This window comes from Ischnura elegans, chromosome 5 (assembly GCF_921293095.1).
Source record: "Ischnura elegans chromosome 5, ioIscEleg1.1, whole genome shotgun sequence".
In the NCBI taxonomy this organism is placed as follows: domain Eukaryota; kingdom Metazoa; phylum Arthropoda; class Insecta; order Odonata; family Coenagrionidae; genus Ischnura; species Ischnura elegans.
The window spans coordinates 84,525,876-84,550,169 of NC_060250.1; the positions used below are offsets into that span (position 1 = coordinate 84,525,876).

Here is a 24,294-nt window from a genome sequence, read left to right on the forward strand (position 1 = left end):
AGAGAAATCAGTGAATTTTTTTTACTAGGCACCATCTTGAGTACCTTTGAACATGTTTTGGGAACAGCTTTCAACATCACTGCTGGAACTGCATGGGACCCCACAGCGATTGTAACTGTAAGTAATGATATATTGTATGATTGAACAATTCTGTGACATACACTGGGGGCCATTCTCAAGGGAGATAAATTTAAGTCACCACAGTACAGGAGGTGATACTTAAACCATTGCACATAGTCATCAAAAAAGTACACTAAAAGGTAAAGAGTTAGAATTTACTTAGCATAAATCCTTCTCAATGGGAGCAATGAAAAATGGAGTCATCTTCCTTCATGATAAACTATTTCCACAGGTGTAAGGATAATGTCAAATTTACAAGGCATATGCTATAAGAATTTAAAAAATAGAGATGAAAAAATAAACTAATGTGCTTCCGTTGAAGTGAAGAACCCATAGGAATCTTTGATTAGAGAGATTGGTTTCTGGCATAACATAGTGAATAATGACCTATTTTAACTCATTTTCCACAAAGTGAGAAATTACGTCACAAGAATTACGTGAAATACATAGAAACTATTGGCCTCGGTGGCATAAAACCCTTGCCCCCCAAACCGAAGGTCAGGGGTTCAAGTCCCACCTGGATAAGTTGCACCAATCCAGGGAATTGTGATAGTCCATTCTTGTTCATTGTTTGAATCCACTTAGGTACAGTCCTTTAAAGTGCTGTTTTCAGGGAGGTGAAGATAAGATAGATAAAATGTTATTGAAAATTCCTGATGGAAAATTGCCAGTCCGTTCTTTAAATATTTATTTGTGAAGTTATTCTAATGATTATGAAACAGAAAATATTCAACATATGATACGTCCTAATCAAAATTTTCCCATTTGGATATTAAAGGTCTCAAGAAACTTTCCTGGCTAGTAATTGAAAAATGAGGAACCATCTATAGACATACTTCATCATCAGAGACTAACAACCTTAACGTGCCTTCCACTTAGTTCATGAGGAATAACTAATGAAATCAATCGATTCGGCTCTTACTTCGTGAAAATCCATGTTGAAATGAAGGTACACAACCCTGGTAACTTTTCACTGGAAAATTATTTATTGGTATGGCGCGTTTCGACGCTGAGGCGCTGTACTTGAGAATGACGCTGTACTTGAGAATTTTCATTCCAGGAAAAACTAACTAAACTGAGAGGGGATAAACAAGGAACTAATATGATGAAGACATTCATAGCACAGCATGTAGACAGCGAGAATGAAAATTGAAATATTGAAACCCTGGAATGAGGTTCACAGATTAAATGATGAAGGACGTAAATTAAATAGGCAAAAATGTATAAAATAGTAATAGTTTTTGAGATGTGGGTACTGAAGAGGTAGAGGAGAGCATAATGAGTGAATAGATTGAGGCATACGAAAGCTCTGGAAAGAGCTCAGGAGGAAAGAGAACTACTGACAACAATACAGAAGAAAAAGGAGGAATGGATCAGGCACTTTTTTTTTGAGGGAATGGGATTTTAAATACAGCCCTAGAGAGAGCAGTGAAAGGAGAACAATGAAGAGGAAGAAAGCTCAAAATCACAGGTAGATTAAGGAGATGATTGTAACAGAAAACCCAGTAAATAAAGATAGAACATACGAACATACTTGAAAGATCTTTTGATGTATGGAACCAATTAAAGGTAGAAGACAAACTGTTGGCGATGACATGGACAAAAAATGGACTTAGAAAACCATACTCCATCAATACAGGTAGCACAGAAACCCACTGTAGGCTCAAGCTAGCTGGCTTGAATTCATATTTAACTTTTTAACTTCACATTTTAAGCTTTCCGGTGTTTCTCTTCAGTAAATATAACAAAACACAACAAGTGACAATGACAGTACAATTAGAGAAGGCAGCCATTTCAATAACAGCCGGTTTGAGTCGGCATGAGCAAATAACAGAACAATAAGGAAAAGGTTCAATTGAAGCACTAGCAATAAGATCACCAACTGAAATATCATATAGTTTCAAGATTAGAAGAGGTTAGAGAATATCATAACCATTAAATAGAGGAACCAGAATTAACTATACTATCAATGCATACATAATGGAAGAAATTGAAGAACAACAAGGGAGAAAGCCATATGCCAAGAAAATCCACTGACAAATTTCTAAGTCATCTCTTTTGAACTATTCCATGTGATAGTTAATTATTCCGAATAAATTCAATTCCGATTCCGATGTGATAAAGAGTTTGACAAATTGAAAGAAATGGTTGTTGCACTTATCCAGTTATTTTAATGCATATGACACCCATAGCCTACTGGACTCAATCCTCCAACAGTTTATAGACTCCTAATGTAACATTAGTGTGGGGTAAAATGATTACATTGTCAAAAAGGGTCTAGCGGGTTAAGACAAGAATGAGAACCCAAGGGGGGTTTTCTTTGAAGGATAAAACAAACCGGAGCCGGGACCCAGTAATATAACTGATACACCTGAACTTCCGCGGAGGGGAGTGGAACGGGAAGGAAAAAGGATGGAGACGCCGCCACAATAGGAGCCCATCAACACCTTAGGGATAGGGATGGAAGGGTGGGATAGGGAAAAACTCTCGCCGCTATAAGAGTGACCAGGGCCTACAACTGGAGATACCGTACTTTATTGTGGCAACAATTTTGAAAGATTTTACTATAAATACGTAAAATCCAACGATTTGATCGTTGGAATAGCGGGTTAAGACAGTGGAAATTACTGTAAGATGTTTAGATGAATAAAAAATATGACCTAAAAAGGCATGAAATTTCTAGATTTTCCACTGCTTTCAAGCCATTAAAATAAGAAAGAAAAAACTTAAAATATTATTTTTCATTTTTCTACAATGTCAATTACATACATACATGCATGTTACGACATGTATGCTTTATACCTTTTCTTATTCATAGTCTCTACTATGTACCCATCATGAAGCAGAATAAGTTTACCCATTTCACCATGACCAAGCCACCAAATCATCGCATCGAAATAAGAAGAAAAACAAATATGTAATGGTTTACGAGGGATTTGCAAAATGCCTCTCACTTATGCTGGAAGGTTTCCACAATACTATACCGGAAACATATGTTTGACAGAATAAATATTTTTAAATCCAACCATCAAAATGGTTAAGGATTCATCTGCAAGATTAGCATTTGGTATTCGTGAATTCTTTCCAAGCTCATCACAGGGTCAGGCACAAGGCCACTGCTTTAGAATGTCAGCTAAATATGGCGAAAAATCACGCATCATATTTCAAGAAATGTTTCACGTTTTTTTATGAAAATGGTGGATGTTTTAATTCGGCTAAACTTTTAAAATATTCATACTGTTCCCCTAAGTGGTGATAAAATTTAGAAATCTGATGACTAGCTACACTCATCATTGTGCAATTTGGCACCAGAAGTTCATGACGAGCTACACTCATCCTTTCAGTGCTAGGGGCTAAAGATCTAAGAAAATAAGATAGGAATGGAATTGAACAATAACAACAATGAGAATTCTAGCCAAAAAAATAAGTAAAAACAACTTACCTCATCCTCTACATTCCCGACACGAACTATTACAGTTCTGGCCTGTTGAAATTAAGACGTATAGGTTACCATGCAATCAAAACCACAGCCCAAAGAATTCAAAACATGTAAGTATATACTGCATAATGAAGGCTAGAACCCACCACAAAATAAAGAAATTATTTATCAATATGGAAATATTAATGGTTAGTTCCTTAATATAAATGAAATCGTGGAACAAACACTTCATGTGTATACATGTTGCTGCTTGACTACTTTTTAAATGCAAAATTGTTACCAGCCATTAATTATAACTTAAAATAATGAATAAAATTGAACATAGAACAAATAATGCAGCCACAATTATAATTTAAGATTATTTTCATATCCAATCATTGCATTACAGATTTTACTGTCCTGAGAAAAGAAAATTTATGATTTTGAAATACAAGTTTTTATTCATTTTACCTCTTGAGTACCCACAGAGTGACTTATTTTTTCATCCATAAGGGCTTGCATCATCATAATTCCTATTACCAAAAAGACGAGAGCAGAAACATTTTAAATACTTTGGGAGCATTAGGCTCACAGCTCATGTGGCAGATGTTAACAACAATTATCTAAAGGAGAATGGAGCAGAAAGCAGGAGTTCATGGATGAAGACAATCAGATTTAAGAAAAAAAGGCATAAGAAGGCTCTTGGCTGCATGTAGGGAAGAGAATAGAGAAGAACAAACCTACATTCATTGTATTAGAGGACTTAAAAAGGCTTTAAAAATGTGGATTATAATGCAATGAATCCTGGAAGTAATGAACCAGCATTTAGTGTTTTATGATGACTGGAGAATTACCAACAATTTAAATTAAAACCAAGTAGCCGAGATTAAATGTGGATCCAGCTGCAAAGAAGCACGGAGTGAGACAAGGGTATAGTCTGTTCCCTGGAACTTTCAACGAGTTTGTTGAGAAGGCAATAAATAAAAAAAAGCACTTGATAGCAGTGGCGGCTAGTGCTATAGGTTCACTGGTTCAGTGAACCCCCAAAATAAATTGCTGCTTTGACATTTACCTACACGGAAACGGAATTGTAAGATTTATCTTGGAAAATTTCATTAAATACGTTTCAAAATTGTTGAAACAGGGCTGAAGTTACCGCGCGTGAGCTCTACAATTGTCGACTGCTGTGCTGAGTTCAGTAGGAAGGATGAACCTCCTGACTTAGGCGCGAGGTTGGCGGAGGGAGGGGGGCTTGCGGTGGAATAACATGGTCTCGGAGCTGCGAAGACAGTGCAGCGACAACCGACTTCTCCCGAGAGTAACCGAACGTGTCCCCGATGGCGGGTCCCCGAGAATAGCCGATCGTTCCCGAGGTTCACGAGTCTGCCAATTCCCGTAAACTGCACAACAAGAGGTTTCTCATGTCCGCCGCTAGAATTGTTTTCGCTCCGCGCGCATTAAAATCAGCTTCAAAAATCGCCACTCGAGGCGCTGACAAGCAACGGTATTCAGAGTCCTCTGAATGGCTGTTCTCGACGCTACTCTTTCTCTATATTACTCTTCGTCAGAGTCCTCTGCATTGGATTCTCAGCACCACTCCCTCACTTCATAAATAGAAGACTGGATACCGTTGCTCGTTAGCGTCGCAAGTGGCGATATTTGAAGCTGATTTTAATGCGCGCGGATAAGTGTGCACAGCGCTGTCAACAGCTGGCGCACGATATCGCTGCAACTCATTTGTTTACTACAATTTTTAAGTTACGTCTCTGTCAGTCAGTATTGGTCAGTATCACGAATAGTGTTTCACCCTACTGAATGTGTCATCGTGGATTGTAAATTATTTCAGTTGATTGTGAGCGACTGTATAGTGTGAGCTTAGAGCTTCGAAACATGTCAAGGATGAACAGTGTTGCATCATTACTTAGTAGTAACTTTTGTGCCCTAACTCTTGAGCAAAAATGTGCAATCAAAGCACTAGGCAGACCGACGCCGCCTTTGGACATTCGTCTACAGCAAAGTTCTCGAGGCAAAAACTACACTCGTATATTCAAGTCCCATCTGTATGATAGAAATTCGTGGATTTGTGGATGTGAAGTAACCAATAGATTCTTTTGCTTCCAGTGTCTTCTATTTTATAAAGGAAAGGACACAACATGGACAACTACTGGAGTTTCAGACTTGAGTCATCTTACCCAGAAAATAAAAAACATGAAACATCTTTGTATCATAAGAATGCCTGCTTTTATTTATCCATCTTAGATCGCACTGAAATAAGGCAACAACTCAGTGAAACTTTTAGGCTTAATGTTGAGAAAAATAACGACCAAGTCAGGAAAAATCGGTATGTCCTTTCAAAAATAATTGATTGTATTCGATTTTGTGGAGAGTTTGAACTAGCTTTGCGTGGACATAATGAAAGAGATGGCTCCAATAACCCCGGTATTTTCAAAGGATTAGTGAATTTCTCAGCTACATTAGACACTATTTTGAAATCACACCTGGAAGTTGCCACTGTTTTTAAAGGTACGTCCAAGGAAATTAAAAAAGACCTGTTAGATTGTATGCTGCACGTCTGCAAACTACATATTCTTGAAGAAATTCGCTCAGCAGATTTTGTGTCTGTGATAGCTGATGAAACTACAGATGTGTCTGCTAAAGCTCAGATGGTTGTAGTGTTTCGCTCTGTTCTCAAAAGTGGGTTGCCTATCGAGAGATTTTGGACATTTCTAAACCCTAAACATCATGATGCTGAAACATTATTCGCCTGCATAAAACATGTTCTCGTGGAAGTGCTAGGAGATGCCAAAAACAAACTTATCTCACAAAGCTATGATGGTACAAATGTAATGAGTGGCCAATTCAATGGTGTTCAGACACGTGTCAAGGCGGAGTATCCAAATGCACACTTTTTACATTGCTACGCGCACCAGCTCAACTTGGTCATGGTTCAAGCAACAAGTCAAAACAAAGAAGTGAGGGTATTTTTTGCAAATCTTCAAGAGGTGTGTACCTTTTTAGCCAGTTCTCACAGAGAACTGACATTTTGGATGAAATAGTTGGAAAACACTTGGTTGTATAGTACCTAGTTGGTTGGACTTCCTTCTGGCTCTTCAACAAGATGGAACTACAATTTAAGATCCGTATTAGTAGTTCACCAAAATATTCAAGAATTAATAGAATGCTTTGAAAAAATTTAAGAAACAAGCAAAATGACTTCTACTTTGAATAAAGCTCAAGGACTTAAACTGAAACTGCAGCAACCAGAGTTTAAATACTGGCTCGAATTCTTTTCAAAGGTTATGCCTCATGTAGATATTTTGTATAGCTCACTGCAAAAGAAAAATATAAACCCTGTTTGGGCAAAGGAAGCAATTTCCTCTTTCAAAAGAGAAATACAGAAAGTAAGGGAGAGTAAGGAAAGCCTGGCCACAGCAGATGAATCAGCAGAGCCTAGACCAAAGAGAAATAAGGTCGAAAACTGGCAAACATTGCGAAATGCAGCTGCCAAGGAAGTTTGTGACGCTATAGCAGCAGAGGCAGAACGCAGATTCGAATTCACTGGTCATCTAGTTGCAGCAAACTTGTTTGACAACGAAAATATGTCCGGCTATAGAAAAAGGTTTCCTGATGATATCCTAAACACGACAATAGAATCATTTGGTTTTCTTGACAAAAATAAACTGAGATGCGAGCTTCAGCTTATTTACAGCAGGGAAGATTTTAAAGAAGTTGAGAAGGCCACTCATTTGCTGTCATTCCTTCTTGAAAACAATTTAGAAGAACGTTTCAGTGAAACGGTGAAACTGCTAAAAGCACTGATCACAATACCAATGACAACGGCAGAAGCAGAACGTTGTTTTTCATGTCTGAAAAGAATTAAAACCTTCCTCAGAAGCACAATGGACGAAGACCGGCTTACAGCACTTACCATGATGTCAATTGAAAAACAGATGGCCCGCAAAATAGTGCACTTTAATGAGAAGGTGATTGACCATTTTGCCGCAAAAAAGGAGAGAAGAATGGACTTCATGTTTAAACATACAACAACTGCAGGAGTCGCTTAAAGGTTCTTATTAAAATTAGTGTGGTTTAAGTCTCATTTTAACAATGAATGTAACTTAACTGTGTAGAATATCTGTAGCTGTACGATTTTATTAGTGAAAATATACAATTGTAAAAAAATTGCCAAAGTATTAATTGCAACTTGATATTCTGATTACAGCAAGAATCTCAACTCTCGGCTCAGCTTTCGAGAGTGAGGATGGGAAAGTGTCATTTTGAGAGGTTGGTGATTCGAGTTTAAAAAATATCAAATTTCATGCAACTTCTTTATTTCATGATGTCCCTGCGAGGAAAAATCTCTGGGGGGAGACGCCATTGAGCCTGCCTCATATAGGTGTTTGTGAATTTGCAATTGCCTAAATCGTCTGTACATCAAATTAAATATGCTGGGGTTCTATTACCATTAAAAACTAAGCATAAAATATTTCAATATGCAAGCATTTGTAGGCTGCTAGTGAATTCACAAAAACTTAAATAAAATAATATCATTCCTTATTTTTCCTTTTCCATTGTACAACTTTTATAAAACGACAATCCATAGTAAACTAAATTAATTGCATAAAAATATAATTGTAGATACTTATTTTCAAATAACTAAATATTTTTCAAAGCAACCAAATTGGGATCAAAATAGCTTTCAAATAGTTTTTTAAGCTTTAAAAATATAAAATCCTGGGATTCTCCCTCTATGGTTGGAAGGTAGACTACCCGCACCTCCCGGTTGAACCCCCGAAATAAAAGTTCACCAGCCGCCACTGCTTGATAGCCAAGTGACCAATGATGGACGAAGTGAGAAGGAAATAGTCAGTAGAATAGCCCTAGCAAAGAAATTATTCCTCAAAAAGTCTTTACAGGGAGAAACATAAAAAAAATTAGAAACAAGTATTGAAGTCAGAATGCAATTTATTAGAACTTATGTTTGGGGCATGCTCTTTATGACAGTTAGGCATGGACAATGACAGCAGTGGAGAAATCAAGGTAGTAAGCATCTGAGATTAGTTATGGAAGAATGATGATCAAATGACTTGATCGTGAGAATAATGTCATAGTTCTAAGATAACTAGGAGGGGAGTCTTATGAAAACTGCGAGTAGAAGATGGGTCAATTAATGTCTGGCACATTGTGAGAGACAATAAATTATTAAAATTATCCTTGAAGGACTGGTGGAAGGGAAGAAAGGCAGGAGTATGCCACACACTAGATACATAGAGCAGGTAATTTAGAATGTAAAGCATAAGAATAATGTAAATGTTAACAAATTAGCCGATAAGAGAAATGAGTGGAGATCTGCATCAAGCCAATCTCAGGATTGATGATTGTTGATGATGTAGGGCTTGAAGCTCAATGCGAACAATTAGGATCACAGTTAACACCTGATTTGTAACCGCAATTAGCACCATGACTGAAGCCTTACGCACACAATGAGCAATTATCATAATAGAAAATACTGGTAAGAGCTGTAAGTCAATATGTATGTCATATATGTTTCATTTAAGTTGTAGAGCATAAAAAAGCAGTATCGTTCGGCATGCCTCCCACTAATTAACTTGCAAAACATGCAATTACATAACTCATGCATGTAACAATTTAAAACTGTACCACACAAGAGATGAGTACCTGGTCATTGTCCTCAGTCACTCCACTTGGTGAACTTCTGAGCACAGGACTTGTCAATGAAGGCAGCTGGGTCTGTCTCTTTGCAGTCGAGGCTGCAGCATGCTCCAAGAAGGAACTTTGATTGGGCCTGGACCCCTGGTGGCTCACTCCCATCATCCCCGCATTATGTTGCTGCGGTGCATATGAAGAGGGTGAGTGATAAGGACTAGCCCCCGGATTCATTTGATGAGGAGCTGCATGTAATACTGTAGAGGTGTGTTTGGTGGGGACATCCGCACTTTGACGAGTGACTGCCTGCCCCATCAATGGCTGGATGTCTGCTGGATGTCCTGGCTGCGGATGTTGAACACGAGTTCCTTGCTGGAAAACTGAATGACTTGTAACCTGCGACACATTTCTCACAGCCCCGTCAACGCTATTAGACATCATAACGCTGTGATTCACCACAGTACTACCTGATATCTCAGCAACCAGATTATTAGAGTACATGCTAGGATGAGAAACCTGCTGCTGTAGTGCATTCCATCCCATAGAAGTACTCTGCCCGGATACTCCCTCAGTCCCACTGTTTTGTGAGACTGTTGATAGAGGAGCATTAGAAGCAGGTGGCATTGAACTCACTGTGTCCTGGGGATGCACAACTAATGATCTAGAACTATTAGCACTTCCATTATGAGATGGACTGGGGAAATACGGCATGGATGGATGATTGTTACTTTGAGAGTTGATAACTACCAACATATCACTTCTAGGCATCTGCCTCTGGGCAAAATGATTGTGTGTGCCTTGATTGCTTGGATTTATGGGATGGTATTCTGCATTCACCCTGGATTGATGAGGTTGATAACCACACTGAGAAGTGTGAAGTGGAGTTCTTTGACCCACATTTCCTGGGACATGAATAGGATTAGCCGACAAAACCTCACCAGGCCTGGGCGCAAAATAGCGTGGTGGGGGATCACCTTGACGAGGCTGGTTTTGAACTGAATCCTGGTTGCGAACCATCTCAACTGGGAGTGAGGGCCTACGATGCTGTACACGATTGCTACTAGGCATTGAAACCTGTGTGGCACCAGCATTATTATTCACACAAATAGTAGCAGCTGTATTTTGCTGAGTAGGCAATGGATTCCTAAGGAGATTCTCTAATGCCGATGCACCAGTCTGCACGTGAGCAGAGTTGGAAAACTGGCCATTCACAGTTGGATTTATGTGGCTGAGTTGAAATGGCTGAGGCAAATTAATACAGTTCTGCACATTAGAATTCTGCCTAGCCAAAGAATTTCTATGGCTGGTATTTAATTGCCCCGCAGCCATGTTCATGTGACTCACCTGCCGACAAACAACTCTGGACTGACTTACATTAGATATCTCACCACTGACCACACCAGACACACCTGAGGGGGTTCCTGGGATTCGGTGAACTACTGGAACAAATACAGGATCTCCTCTTAGCTGATGATTAGGGTTCACAGACACATTGGGGACATTACCTACGCCATGAGTGGAGTCAGCTTGCATTGCTGTACGAAGATGGTTGACATCAGGTGGATTAGGGTTGATCCTCTGGTCTGAGGCTGATGAAAAATTAACCCTAGACTGAAAATTCCCACAGTCATTATTCACCAAATGAGCAGGTGGTTGCTGGTTTCTGATAGGCATTGTACATGCAGGCAAATTTTGATGAGAAGTAGCAAGTGGAACAGTTGCAGGTTCACACGAGGGGGCTGTTGAGCTAGATTGGGGATTGGATAACATATTATTGTCTGAAGTCACAGACTGACTATTGTTTGGTCCCACAACCCGATTTCCATTTTGCCCCACTGGAGTAGCATTGCTATTATCTGGCATGAGATTTATAGTCCCCATTCCCATTCTTTCATACAGTTTTGAATAAAAAACAGCAATTGCCTGTCTAGTTTTAACTTCCCAACATCTAACAAACTGATGAAAAACATACTTCATTAGCAATTTCATGTGATCAAGGGTGAAAGAATCCCTGTGATGAGGCATCAAAAAACTTACTTGAAAGTAAAGGAAACTGGCAAAAGCACCTTCTTCACTGTACTGAAAATTATGGACCACATCGGGAATATTGCGACATATTTCACCTGTGTGAGCTCTGAGTTTCACCCCAAAATTGTTACGCATTACATTTACATGAGGAGTGTTTCGGGATTGAATAACAGCCATGAGTGCAGAGCCTAATTCAGCTAAAATTGCCTGAAGATCTTTGAAATCATTGTAATATTTCTCTCCTTTAAAAGAGTCCCTTACTACTCTATCAGCAGGATTGATTGTTTCTCTTGCAGTGCCCACAGTAGGATCATCCTGAGATGGTGGCTCCTGAGGAGTGGCCAGATTGTTTTGAGACATTGAAGGCTGTGAAGGTGGAATAGCTAACAAATCACTTAGTCCCCGAACACGGATACGTTCTTCCCTCCTTGGTGTCATCCCTCCCACACTATCATTCCTGTTTTCATTATTTTCCCCAATTCTGGAATCAGTCAACTCCGATGACAAAGATGTTCCAATAGCTGAAGCTTGAGCTTCTTGATCACCAGAATCATGAATACAAGTAATGCCACGCAAAAAGCCTTGTGCACTTAATTGCGTTTCACCCTCAGGATTCACTGTAACAACAGCTGATTTATCCACAGCAACAGTATTCACAGAATGCTCCACCCTACCATCAAGAGTGTGCCTTAAATTATTCACAGCAGGTTCCACCACAACGGTGCTCACGGAAGGTGCCAAGCCTTCGACTGAGGGGTCTACATTGTTTCCCAAATTTGACCCATCCACGCTTCCATTTTCTCCACTGTCACTTAACTGTAAAAGTTCCTCAGGGTCACGAGGCGATTCACAAATTTCAGTGGAAACTGTACTATTCCTATCAAACTCATCTTTTACATCAGACACATCACAATCCTGAGATGTCTCTGATAGAGGGGTTTCAGGGAGATCATCTTGACCATCATGCTCTTTTTTCACCTTGTTGGTTTCCTCATGCTCAGTTGTGCATGAGGAAATACCTAAAGCACTTATGCATGATATGCTTAATGCCTTTTCCCAAACTCTAAACATTTTTGCCTTCTTGGCTTTGGCTTGCTGCATTTCTTCTTCCTTCCGCTTAACCTCCTCCTCCAGCTCTTCCAATTTTTGTTCTATTATAAGCGGATCACACAGAATTATTCCATTGTCAAACAAATCATCATCTTCCGTAATCAATTCCACACCAGACCCTGAATCTGCTTCAACTTGAGTTACAATGCTTGATAGGTCAACATAATTTTCCAAATCAGCTTCAGAGCCATCTTCCACTGGTGCAGTCCTTGGTGAGCTCATCACTATTTGGTCCAGCACACGTGATGGGCATGATTCAGGGTTAAATGGATCAACTTTCTCTTCTATGTCCTCCAACCTACTACCTTCTTCTTTCAACTGAATGTCAAGGCAGATGACATCAGAATCTTCACCACTGGAATTTTCAGCTGCAGCAGCCTCTTCTTCCATTCCAGAAACCCCTTGCGGTGGACATAAAGTAGCATTGCCACCATCTACAAATGCCTCCTCACCTTCCTCTTGACTCATCTTCCCCACATCACTACAAATCAGTGACACACGCCTGCAAGTGCCAAGGTCCACATTTGAATTGCTAGTTGAAGTTGAAGAATTACTTTCCTCCGGACTTCTCTCAAAGCTCGCATCCCTATGGCTTGTTTCAATGCATGAAACTGCTCTGCCAAGATTACTTCTACCTTTCCCAACGGTCTTCTTCCCAGGCAAAGAAGATGAGGTCTGAAGAGAGTGCCTCCTCGATTTCCCTTCAGCATTCCTGCTTCTAACAATGCTAAGCTTTCTCTTCTTCGAAACACTTTTTGACTCATCAATATTTTTCCTCCTTTTGTTGGCATTGTTTGACGATTCAGAGATAGCAGAAGCAGTAAAATCTGACTTCTGAAGTGATGGTTCAAGAAAAGAACTAGAGGATGACAGGTCAGTAATATTGAAGGCAGGAGAACTCATGGGCTGGCCCTCACCCATTATGCTTGACTTCAATATACATTCGGAGTCTTCTATCAGATGGTCCTCACCAAATATATTTCTTAGCTTTTTCTGGTTCAGTTTTCGGTCACTTTTCCTATCTACCAATAGTGTAGAGTCATGCTTCACCAACGTCTCATACTGGGCCATTAACTGGTCAACATTATCAGCTTCAATGGCAGAAGAACTTACAGTTTTCTGGTTGGATGAGCAACCAGACTTCTCAATCAAACTGCTCTTTAAGACAATTATTTCATTTTCTCTGATTGGCGACTTTCCCATTTCCTGGTTCAGAGTAGATAGAGGTTGAGATTTTTTAGATATCTCCATTTCATTACTTTTGATAGATGGCACAGAATGCTTCAAAACCTTGGGATCAACAGTACTTCCAGGAATGTGCATCTCTGCTGAAAGCCTTCTACTCTTAGACAACCGTCTTTGACCTTTCTCAATCTTAGATGCCAGATGAGATTTCTCACTATGGGTACTTGCAATTTTACATTTGTCTTTTTCTCTTCTGCAGGTATCTTTTACACCTTGGTGAGGTCCAGTGGTAGTTACTTCTGAAGTTTGTTTACCTTGAGAAGAAACTGAGAGCATTGCGGAGGTTCTAGGTAAGTGTCGTACTTTCTCAGCATTTGTATGGCTCTGCTTGAAACCAGCATTAGGAACAATGTTGTCTTTAGGAGATGCATCACCGCCAGTTGATGTTTCATCACTCTGTACCGATTGCATTCCTGAAGCAGATCCAACTACCTCAATTCTGTCTGACACTTGAGTAGGATTGGAAATCTGATGAACCACAGGAGCATCTTTAGGCTTCAAGTTCTGGGTAGGGTGTTTCTTCTTTGGTTTACTCTCTTCGTTTGATATGGGATTCAAATCTTTCACTGATACGCATTTTGAATCCATAAGCACTGATTCCTTGGTAGCTGCAGATCTTGCCTCTTGCACGTTTGGAGTTGTGTTTTCAATACCCTTTACTGCACAGGATCTTGGTATATGTCGTACCTTTTCAGCATTTGTGTGACTCTGCTTGGATTCAGCCTTGGAAAGAATGCTTTCCTCGGGAGAGACGTCTTTCCTGGTAGACGCTTCATCACTTAGCACCCCTGAAGCATCTGCAGATTCTGTGCTGTCTGCCACTGGACCTAATTTCTTGGAGAGCTCACCTATACTACTACCATTTACAGCTTGACAATTGCTATTCATCAATGCCTCGTTACCAGAATTTGAGTCTGAGTCACAAGGTAGCTCTTTCCCAGAGGGTGCAGATCCAGTTTCCTTGTTAACAACTAATTTATCATTTGAAGCGTGGTCACTAATTTGCACTCCTAGTGATCCCTGAATGCTGTGACATACTTCTGCATATTTAGATGATCTATCAAGTTGAACGACTTTACTGGATACTTCAACGGTACTATCAGCATCTTTCACTGACACAATCTTTTCACCAGACCTCTCCTTCATATGATCATCTTGAGCAGTGAGTGACTTTTCCTGCATAGAGGTATTAAGTATATCATTTGGTGAATTAGAATTTTTACTTTTTACCATTTCCTTGGGCCCATTCTTTTCATTTCGTGAGGGTGAGCTTAAAACTGATGATCGAACTGGACTAGCACAGTTTTTAATCATATTACCTTCCACAAACTGACCATCTTTACTTTTGCTTTTTTTTCCCATAGATTTTTCTTTTGGATCTGACACTGAATCACTATGTAACTTCTCCTTAGCTGAGTGAGTTTCTTTTGATATGATATCACTGTGACCAGTCTTCTTTGGTCCAAGTCTTTCACATGGCACTGGTACATTTTCCTGCTGTCTAACTGGACTGGCACGCTTTGAGTACTTATCACTCACAACACAATGACCATCTTTACTTTTAATGCTCTTCTCTAAAACATTAGCTTTTACTTTGTGATCCCTATCATGGTTGGAAACTGACTCGCCAAATGGATTTTCTTTGGAAGTGGGGGCAGGATTTTGTTTAGATAAGCTACTACTAGCATTAGGCACCTCCTTAGGTAATATTTCCCCTGGCAGAGAGGACTTTTTCACTTGCCTAACTGGGCTGGCATTGTAATTCAGCTTATCACTACTGACTATATGACTGTCCTTATTTTTACAAGTCTTCTTATTAATTCCTTTTATATCATGAACATCGACTGAGGGTGGTTTTTCTGGAGCTGTAGCATGAGACTCCTTATAAATATTATCATGGCTAACTCTTGAGATTTCCTTCGAGTTCACCCTTTCAGGAAATAATGGCGCATTTTCAACAGCTCGCATTGGGCTTAAACTAGGGGGATTGTTTTCTCTCAAAGAACCAGGAACAGGACTTTTCGTAGTTGTCGGGACACTAACACTTTTCAAGTCATTCACTACTTTTTTGCCAACATTAGGTTCTTTATCAGTCTTTGGTGGACTATTTTTTGATTTTATACCTTTATGAAGAAGAGAGCTGTCATGAGAAGTGTTAGTTTTTGGAATTTTCCTGTGTTCTCCATTAGTTAACAAAAGTCTGTCAGGTAAATTAACACTGTCAGCAAAAGTTGGCCCTTTACTGAGAACTCCCAACTTGTTAGGCACAATTTCTTGGGAAATGTCAACATTAGATGGTGATCTGGTTACCACATTCTTCCCCACACCGTTAACCTTGCCATTGGAATTCTTAGATGCAATGGATTCTCTCCAATAATTGTTCACCTTAGTCCGAAATTGAAGTTCACAATTATTTTGGCTCACTACACTTTGTCTATCACTCTCAGTCAGACGACCTTTCTCAGATTGATTGCCAGTAAGTTTCTTAGCCCGATGTTTGAAACAAGATTTTTCTGAGATTGTTCCCCCTCTTTTATTGCACAACTTACAGTCTTTAATGTCCTTTTTCATTCCCTGTTTCACTTGTGGACAATGTCCTTGATCCTGAGTTGATTTACTATCACATTGCTTTTCACTCGAAGTGTTGGTATTATTGCTTACTTCATGAGCAGTACCACTATTAGAATCACTGTCCTCATCAGAATTATCACTGACCACCCAAATACGTCGAAATTTCTTATTAGGCTGATTCTTATTTCTGGTGGTCTTCAGACTGTCAGCTTTTCTTTTCCTAGATGATCTGGAAAGCAATAAGTAGAATTTAGTGAGTACTAATAGGAAAGATAAAAAAAGAATACATATCATACAACACAAAAAATACAAAAATATATCAACTTTTAACAAAAATTGAATAAATGTGGTAGAAACTATTTACATCTCATGATTTCGGTAGGCAGTCTTTTTTACTTTTGCTTCCATTCCAGTTCCAAGCTCTAAACAGTGGAACCGAGAACCAGCAAACCGAATTGGCTCATCGGAATCGGAATTGTACTTAAGAATAAAATACCCTTAGTAAGAATATTTCAATGAATATGCTTCCACTTCATTTCCGGATAAAACTCAAACACAATTTGAAAAACATACCTTGACTTTATGTTTTTCATCCCTTGACTATTCAATTATCTTCTCTATTTGGTTTTTACTATTGACTAATGCTATAGCAAACTAAGTTAAAGAAGAGTAAACCGAGTAAAGGAAAATAACACATGGTATTCACGGAAAAAATAAAAGACTTATGTAGTCACATGTAAAAAAAATTGACAAATGAAAACCAACAAGAGTTGAAGCTAAATCAAGGATGGAAAATTTTATTGTTAGGTATGTGACTAATGATGGAAATCTGAAATGAATGACAATTTAAAATGCCATAATTGTAAACAAAGGTTTAAATGTGCAACAAATTTGAGAGAGAAATTTAACATAAAACATGGTTTTATTATTCCTTCAAAGGAAAGGAACTTTGTAAACTTTACACCAAAATTAGTGAAGAGGATCAGTTTTACACCTCATACATATTAGAAAAGTGTTTGATCATACTCACTTCCTAGTATGCAACATTATTTCTTCAGGCGTCAATCTTCTTATCAAAACAGACAACTCCTTCAGCTTCACTAGAGCTCCGCCTACTCTGACCTCATTCCCTTTCTGCAACAGAAAAAAATAACATTACTCCACCTTCACTTAAGCTTGCTTAGGGAATCACTTGCATGGCAAAAAGTGATAATGATAAAAAAAGTAAGGCCATTGATGATCGATAAACCAAGTAGATTTTTACACACACAGAAGAATCATTCTACCAAAAATCATACTCTATAGTTAACATAATTAAGGTAAGTATAATTAGTCCATTTTTCATTTGCACTAAACCCATGACAATTCAAAGAATAAGAAACCACATGTCACAAGCATTGTCACAGATTTTCTAAAATTTTACAATCTCCCTAAATGGATATAAATTGAAATTGAAAGATCATAAATACATCATTGGAGTACATATTTCACGCTTATAGATTTTAAATGACAATATTTTTTTGCGATTAAAGGAAAAGTGAAAAATTTCAAGCACACGAAACGCGACGGCTAAGCATGAATGCTGGGAAAAGCCCGTGTGATCTCAGTCTGGTTCTGGCTGCCGCTGTTTGAGGCCACCTAGATGCGAGGCTATGAGTGCCGCTACGATGCAGGCTGTTAGCAGGTAGCAGAGTACCTTGCTAGCTACCTGCTAGCAGATAGCGCAGACTTAAACAAGGATTATTAATTAATAATCCATTAATGCCCTATCAAACGAAGGAAACTTTCCCACCTAAGGCAATTTTAATGGGTGATTATTAAGATATGTTTACCAGAGCTCAGTGCCTCATGCATGCACTGGTAATCTCATACGACATAAAACTCATATCTACTCGTATAGAAACTAGGTCCCTGTGACGTCACGTGGAGTGGCATCGCATGGGCGCCAATCTGGCCTTTTTCAAATGAGGTTAAAATTGACCATTAACATTCATCTAAACTGGGATATCTAAAACAAAATAATTTGTACATTACGAATACACTAACGGTGGGTAACGAATCGCATTCAGTGCCTTTTGGTGTCTTTGATGAAGTAAACTATCCTATTGAGCAAACGACAGCAAAATACTATTATCATCCATTATGATTGTCCATCATCATATTCACCATCAAATATTCATTAACTGTGCTTAAACAAAAAATACAGCAACAATGATGACATAAGTCCCTTTATTTACCATATTGAATCATTTATGCTCATCCATTGTATTTTTACTGAGAACATAGGAACTTAGAAGTGAACAGCCCCTCGGTAATTCAGTAGTGCATAGTCTCTATGCACGATGTCCACTATCATGGGTCCACCTGTCACGCCAAACATGTTGCCAACAATAATTATTTCCTTCTTGATGGCACACAAAAGACCTTTGAGGAAATTATTTCATATTTTTATTAGCGAGTCAATTAGAGCTTTAGGTCGCTAGTAACTTACACATTTGCAGTTTTCCAGACTGTTACATTGAACCAATGAACAAGGCTTATGCATTTGCGGAGTGTCCTCCCCATAAATAGCGATAGATTTCTGATGAAAGTAATTGATCGAATCCCATGGTTGTCACTAGATTTAGGAATTGAATGGAATTATGAATTTCACTGACTCGTTTATTCCTTTCAGAATCATAACCCCCTGATAGTGATACAAATTTTCAGAGCAAATTTAACATGAAAAAAAAATCACCTACGTTGCTTGTCGGTGTATCACTAGTTTACTTAGCCCCGATCAAATTACTCCCCGACATACGCAACGACTTTTCCTCACATTTCCACGACTCGCAACGTCCCTGAAATTGAAAAATGTGCAAGTCACCATTCAATCCCTGAGGAAACTTAAGCCATGATGAATTCAACATCGGCCGACCTTTGCTATGTTTGTTATAGCTATCACTCATAGGAAAGTCCACCAAAATGACTCGAGGCCAACGCATTCATAGACAAGACCATGCCGGACGAGGGTTCACCATCAACATCTCTGATCGGGTCCAACGATGGACGAGGGCGAAAGGGATACGGCTCCATAGCGGCTAACATACTAGAAGAGGATCAATCCACAACCATTGAGTACGTAAACAGTTTAAAAAACAATCTAAGGGATTAAATCGGCCTCCGCATTGTAATACCCCCAGTATCACAAATAAAATGTTATGGGCCACAATAGATCGCAGGTTCGTGACTGCGCGATTCAACTTATATATTTACAAGCATATAAGTTGCTTCGCGAACGCATGCGAAAGTAATTAAAAATGGATTTAGTATTTTAAGAGACGATATACATCGAGTTAAATGCGCAAAAATAGTGTTTGGCTCAGTACTTATATTTTATAATTTTTTCGAGCAATTTATGCCGATAATAACGCCGTTTTCACGTACTTCTCTAGTGATTCGACAGCAACAATATCATAAATCTCATGAATCCATTTGCTGATGCAAGGGAACTCCATAAGGGACTAATGTAATATTTTGGGGCGATAATAGTGATGCTCAGCACCATACTCTACGTTCAGGGGATCGGGTAGAAACGGCCAAACGTGTAACGTACCGACGGCAGGCGATTTTTTTCATTTACTGACGGACTTGTTGATTTAAGTACTTGAGCTTGAGATGATGGCCATAAGGTTTTCATAGAGGGCACCAAATTGTTCAATTCCGATGCAGTAATTCGCTACCAGCTGTGTAAAGGATTGCACGTCCGCTGGAATATCAGTCGATGGGTATGTGGTCCAGGCAGGTATATTCAATAGGTAACTAAATGAGGTTAAATTTGCGACCTAGCAAACGAAGGATGTATTTATCAACGCTAAATCCAATGAAACAATACGTGCAGGACTAGCTCGGGACAGTGCTGATGTCATCAAACGATCCGCGAAGTGCGCGCTTAACGAATGGTTTAAAGGTATTAACTGTATTACATAAAAATTATTTTAGGCAAAATGTATTAATGAAAGGATATGTATTGCAAGACTCATAATACATTGATGAAATAAATCGCAATCTTCCTAGAAACCGTCAAAGCATCACGACAATCCAGGCCCGGAAATAGAACTGGGAAGAGGACAGATTTCAGGGGGAGGCAAAATTTGAAAAGTTTATTAAAAAGTTACTTATTTTTTTAATCACAGTATTTAACAAGAATTATTAATTTATAACTTGTTAAATAATAATAAACCTCTTTCTTATCAAACTTACGGTGTGCAATTTCAACGACCGCATTCCAAAAAGTAGCATTCGGAGGTTGGTTTTTTTATTGGTGGGGAAGGGAAGACAGGTCATGGGAGAGGGGGCGGCAAACTCATATTTGCTCTCCCCCACTTCCTAGTTCCGGCGCTAAGAAAACCACATGCACTCAAACAGCTTTATTCACGCGACCCTTCCACTGTTTCGATTTTTGACCACCAGTTGTCAGACACTGCTTGGACTCGCGATCAGCTAACACAAGAAGACTGTATAGAGGAAGCCAAGTGCCACCCATAAAAAGGCTCATTTCTGTTGCCACTTCAGTCGCATTTTAGTCGGTTTTCAAAAAAGTTCGCGGCGCGGTGATGAGTGCAATGCGATCCATTTTTTCTCAATATTTTGCATAATTACGCTTGTAATTGCGAGCAAGAGCATTGAAAATTATGAATATCAACATGTTAATAATTATCGGTTAACACCCCTAGTGGTAACTTTTTTCCCCGTGAAACTCGGACAACTTTCTCCGTCAGCGGCGCGAATTGTGAGTTTTATAAACCCATGTGGTTGCGGGGTGGGTGACAACACATTTAGAAGCCGACTAGAGGATCCTCTCTTGTAATGCTCATGATCTAACACAGGAATGTTATAAAAGAGGATACCATAGCTGGCCTCTGAATAGGCTGTAATCCGACGCACATTTAAGTAGGTTTGCTAAAGTCGCCACTCGAGTCGCCGACGGACAGATTGATCCTAGTTTCACGGGGAAATGTGGTATAATGATGGGTTATAAGCGATGTTTATGTACATAATTATAAAATCTACCCAAAGCATAACTTTCCCATGCTGTTCCTCGCAATTACGAACTTTATACTACAAAATCTTGGCGGACAATTTGAATGGAGTTTCACGGTGACGTAAGGTATAATTTATATGCATGATGATCCATTAAATTCATTTCTTTTGCTATTCCTCACAATAACATACATTATACTGCAAATACTGGAAAAAGTGGATCGCAATGCATTCAATCACCGAGCCGTGGACATTTTTGAAAACGGATTAAAACGCGACCGAAGTGGCAACTGAAATCAGCCTTCTATAGGATGGAATTGGGCCTCCTCTATGCAGTCAATAACAGCTCAAAAGTTGGTCCGATGACGATGTGGATTTACAAATGCAACTTCCAGTTAATATGGCAAAGAAACCATATTTTTATTGCCTTCAGACGGGGAGATACCAATTGTGAGGCATGCTTTGAAATTTCTATGAAAATGTCTTGAATTGCGTTTCTAATACAAACTCCTTATTGGATTTGTCACCAACGAAAACCGGGACGAGAGAAGTAATTCAGTACGATGAGTCATTTGAAAGCTTTCAGAGTTTCAAAATGTGAGTAACTCACAAAATAGAAATGATGGTTGGCACTTTTCTAACCCGAAACCTTCAATTTTTCTTTATATTCGAAAGTAAGGATGAAGTTGTGCAAATCAGGACAAAACTTTTCATTTTAGGATTGAAGGAAAGGAAAAATGGACTTTACAAAATAGATGAACAACCCCAGTTTTACCACACATAGTCATGAAGTATTGACACAAAAAATAACTATATCAGTTAATGGCAGCGAATGTTGGCCCTCTGCCGTCGAATTTAAATAGCACGTATTAATTAACTTATGAATAAAAAGGCTAAATTAATGAAAAAGCTTGTATATGCTTCGAGATTTTCCACGAACGTTTGCATGGCCTTTTATTAAAACTCAAAATATGTTTAACATTCTATATAGCACATTTTTACGGTGTATCGTAGCATAAAGCTTTCATGCAAAAAATTAGGGCCAAATGCATATGATACTTTTCGAGCACAACGCATTCGGCCGAGATGGTTAACCCTCACAACATTCTCTACTCCCATTAGCCCGAAGGATGCAGTAGAAAACAACCGAAACGTGGGCTAATAATAGCAATAACTCGGTAGGGAAAATGTATTATTTCCGTAGGGTAAACGCAATTACGCACGCCCGGATCCTACTGAAGGCGGCAAGAGAGGAACTTCGAGATGCATCACTATCATTCACGACCACATGATTCATGAAATAACAAGAGATCGAATTAGCCACGGAAATTAGCACTTCGATTTCGGAGGCTAGGGCAATTACAAAACCTATAACTGTAAATAGCCAACGCAAGGAAAACCACACGACTAGAGAATTAGAAAATCTAATTCCGCAAAATAGGACCGACTCTCAGACTGGTCAAAGGTAGCCACTCAAGCGTCAACCTAAAATTTCCTTAGTTTTCCAGACTTTCGAGGTCATTGAAATAATTTTCCAGAGTAATTCATAACAGCTACATATTGGATGGAATACTGATTTATCATTTAGTGATAAAAAGTGTGATCAAATATAACATAAAAAATTGGCATAAATTCACGATATAAAAATACATTACAACAGCTCTAAAATGCCAAGTGAACTGCCTTTTGGGAATAGGATGATCGATAAGCATCTCTAAAAAAAAAATAAATAACAAATGGCATCAAAATGTGGAATCGCGTCACTGCGCAACATTCCATTACTTTCAGGACAAAATGGAATTGCACGACATACCGTCAATTTCTAGGTTTTCCAGAATAGAGGCCGAAACAGTGGAATTTTATCAGAGCTTCAGAGAAGCTTCAATAGCCAACGAAGCGAGATAACTCGCATGCCAGTAATTCAGCGATAGGCAACTACGGTTCAAGATACGGCAAACCGAAGAATATTCTTGGAAAAATTCACTTAAGCAGTATGTTCGTTAAATCTTACCTTCATTTTTCACGAATTACGGCCACGACCCTGGACCTTACACACTAACACAGTGACTAAAGATGGACGAGTCGATACCAACAAACCCCTAACACAACACACAATTATTAAAAACCTGTTTCTACAACAGTTGCGTGGAGGGAATGCGCAAGGGGAGCGCGAGTGGTTGCTAGCGGGTTAACACCGGTAATACCGGCTGGTCCCGAAGACGCTCGCGGACAGAAACATGGCGTCTTTACCTTAAATGTTTACCCAAAAGACAGTAACCATGACAACCGCAGTGCCATATCGATGGGGTCACTCCATAAGCAAATGGTCCAGGGCCATTTATATAAGGATATATACGGTAAATGATCATGCGAATGACCGGGCTGAATACTCATACGAAATCATTCGACTTGCATAACCAGGGCCGGTTCTAGAAATTTTTTTATAGTGTAAGCGAACAACATTCCGCCCCCATACTCAACAATAACATTGGGAGAGGTAGTAGGGATCCGCTCTGGATTCCTCTCAAAATAAATATAAATACTCTAGGAATAAAGGTGGAGACTTAAATATCAGCGTGAACTAACAACGTGGTTGCACTAATATATTGAGTGTGCTGACTTCTATAATAATTTTGTGGAGTAAATCAACCTTCAATCTTTAATCTCCAATCTGCATAACGGAAAAAAATTGCGAATAGACCGCCATGCGCACGATCGTGGATACGTATTATAAAACATATATATTATAAAACGTTATTTTTTTGCTCACATGATCCCGTCAATGATGACACTGCGAATGGTTTCATTCGCATGATCATTCACCGTGTATAGCGGCCTTTATAAAAAATTCAATTTTTGATGATCTTTAGCCTCTCGTGGGCAAGCATCTATCGGGATTCCCATCGGGTTAGAAACTCGGTTTCTGCCGACGATTTGAGCTCTGACCAAGGGCTCATCCTCAGGGCTGCTGAATGTCCTTTCGAGGAAATTACCCTTCTTATCGTATTGTGAAGAACAATTTAGGGGGGAAGGAAGCAACAATCAGCAGCCCTGAGAATGCAGACAGGTTCTACACACGGTAATTTTCCACATGTCTCCCGAAGTTTCGAAAC

At 39.1% G+C, this 24,294-nt stretch overlaps 1 protein-coding gene across 18 annotated transcripts in view; it reads right to left on the reverse strand.

The window, feature by feature from the left end:
- LOC124159150 overlaps positions 1-24,294 on the reverse strand; it is a 229,009-nt gene that overhangs the window by 15,764 nt on the left and 188,951 nt on the right. For 10 of the 18 annotated variants that reach the window (XR_006864909.1, XM_046534749.1, XM_046534754.1 and 7 more), the window contains 3 exons: positions 17,190-17,293; positions 9,218-16,388; positions 3,563-3,604 (listed from right to left, as the gene is read on the reverse strand). Coding sequence is in view for 17 of the 18 variants with exons in the window: in XM_046534749.1 (XP_046390705.1) it covers positions 3,563-3,604; positions 9,218-16,388; positions 17,190-17,293 (7,317 nt within the window). In the remaining variant the exon portion in view is untranslated. Of the gene's footprint in view, positions 1-44; positions 116-3,562; positions 3,605-9,217; positions 16,389-17,189; positions 17,294-24,294 lie in introns of all 18 variants that reach the window. The other 8 variants (XM_046534757.1, XM_046534758.1, XM_046534756.1 and 5 more) reach the window with 3 other exon arrangements.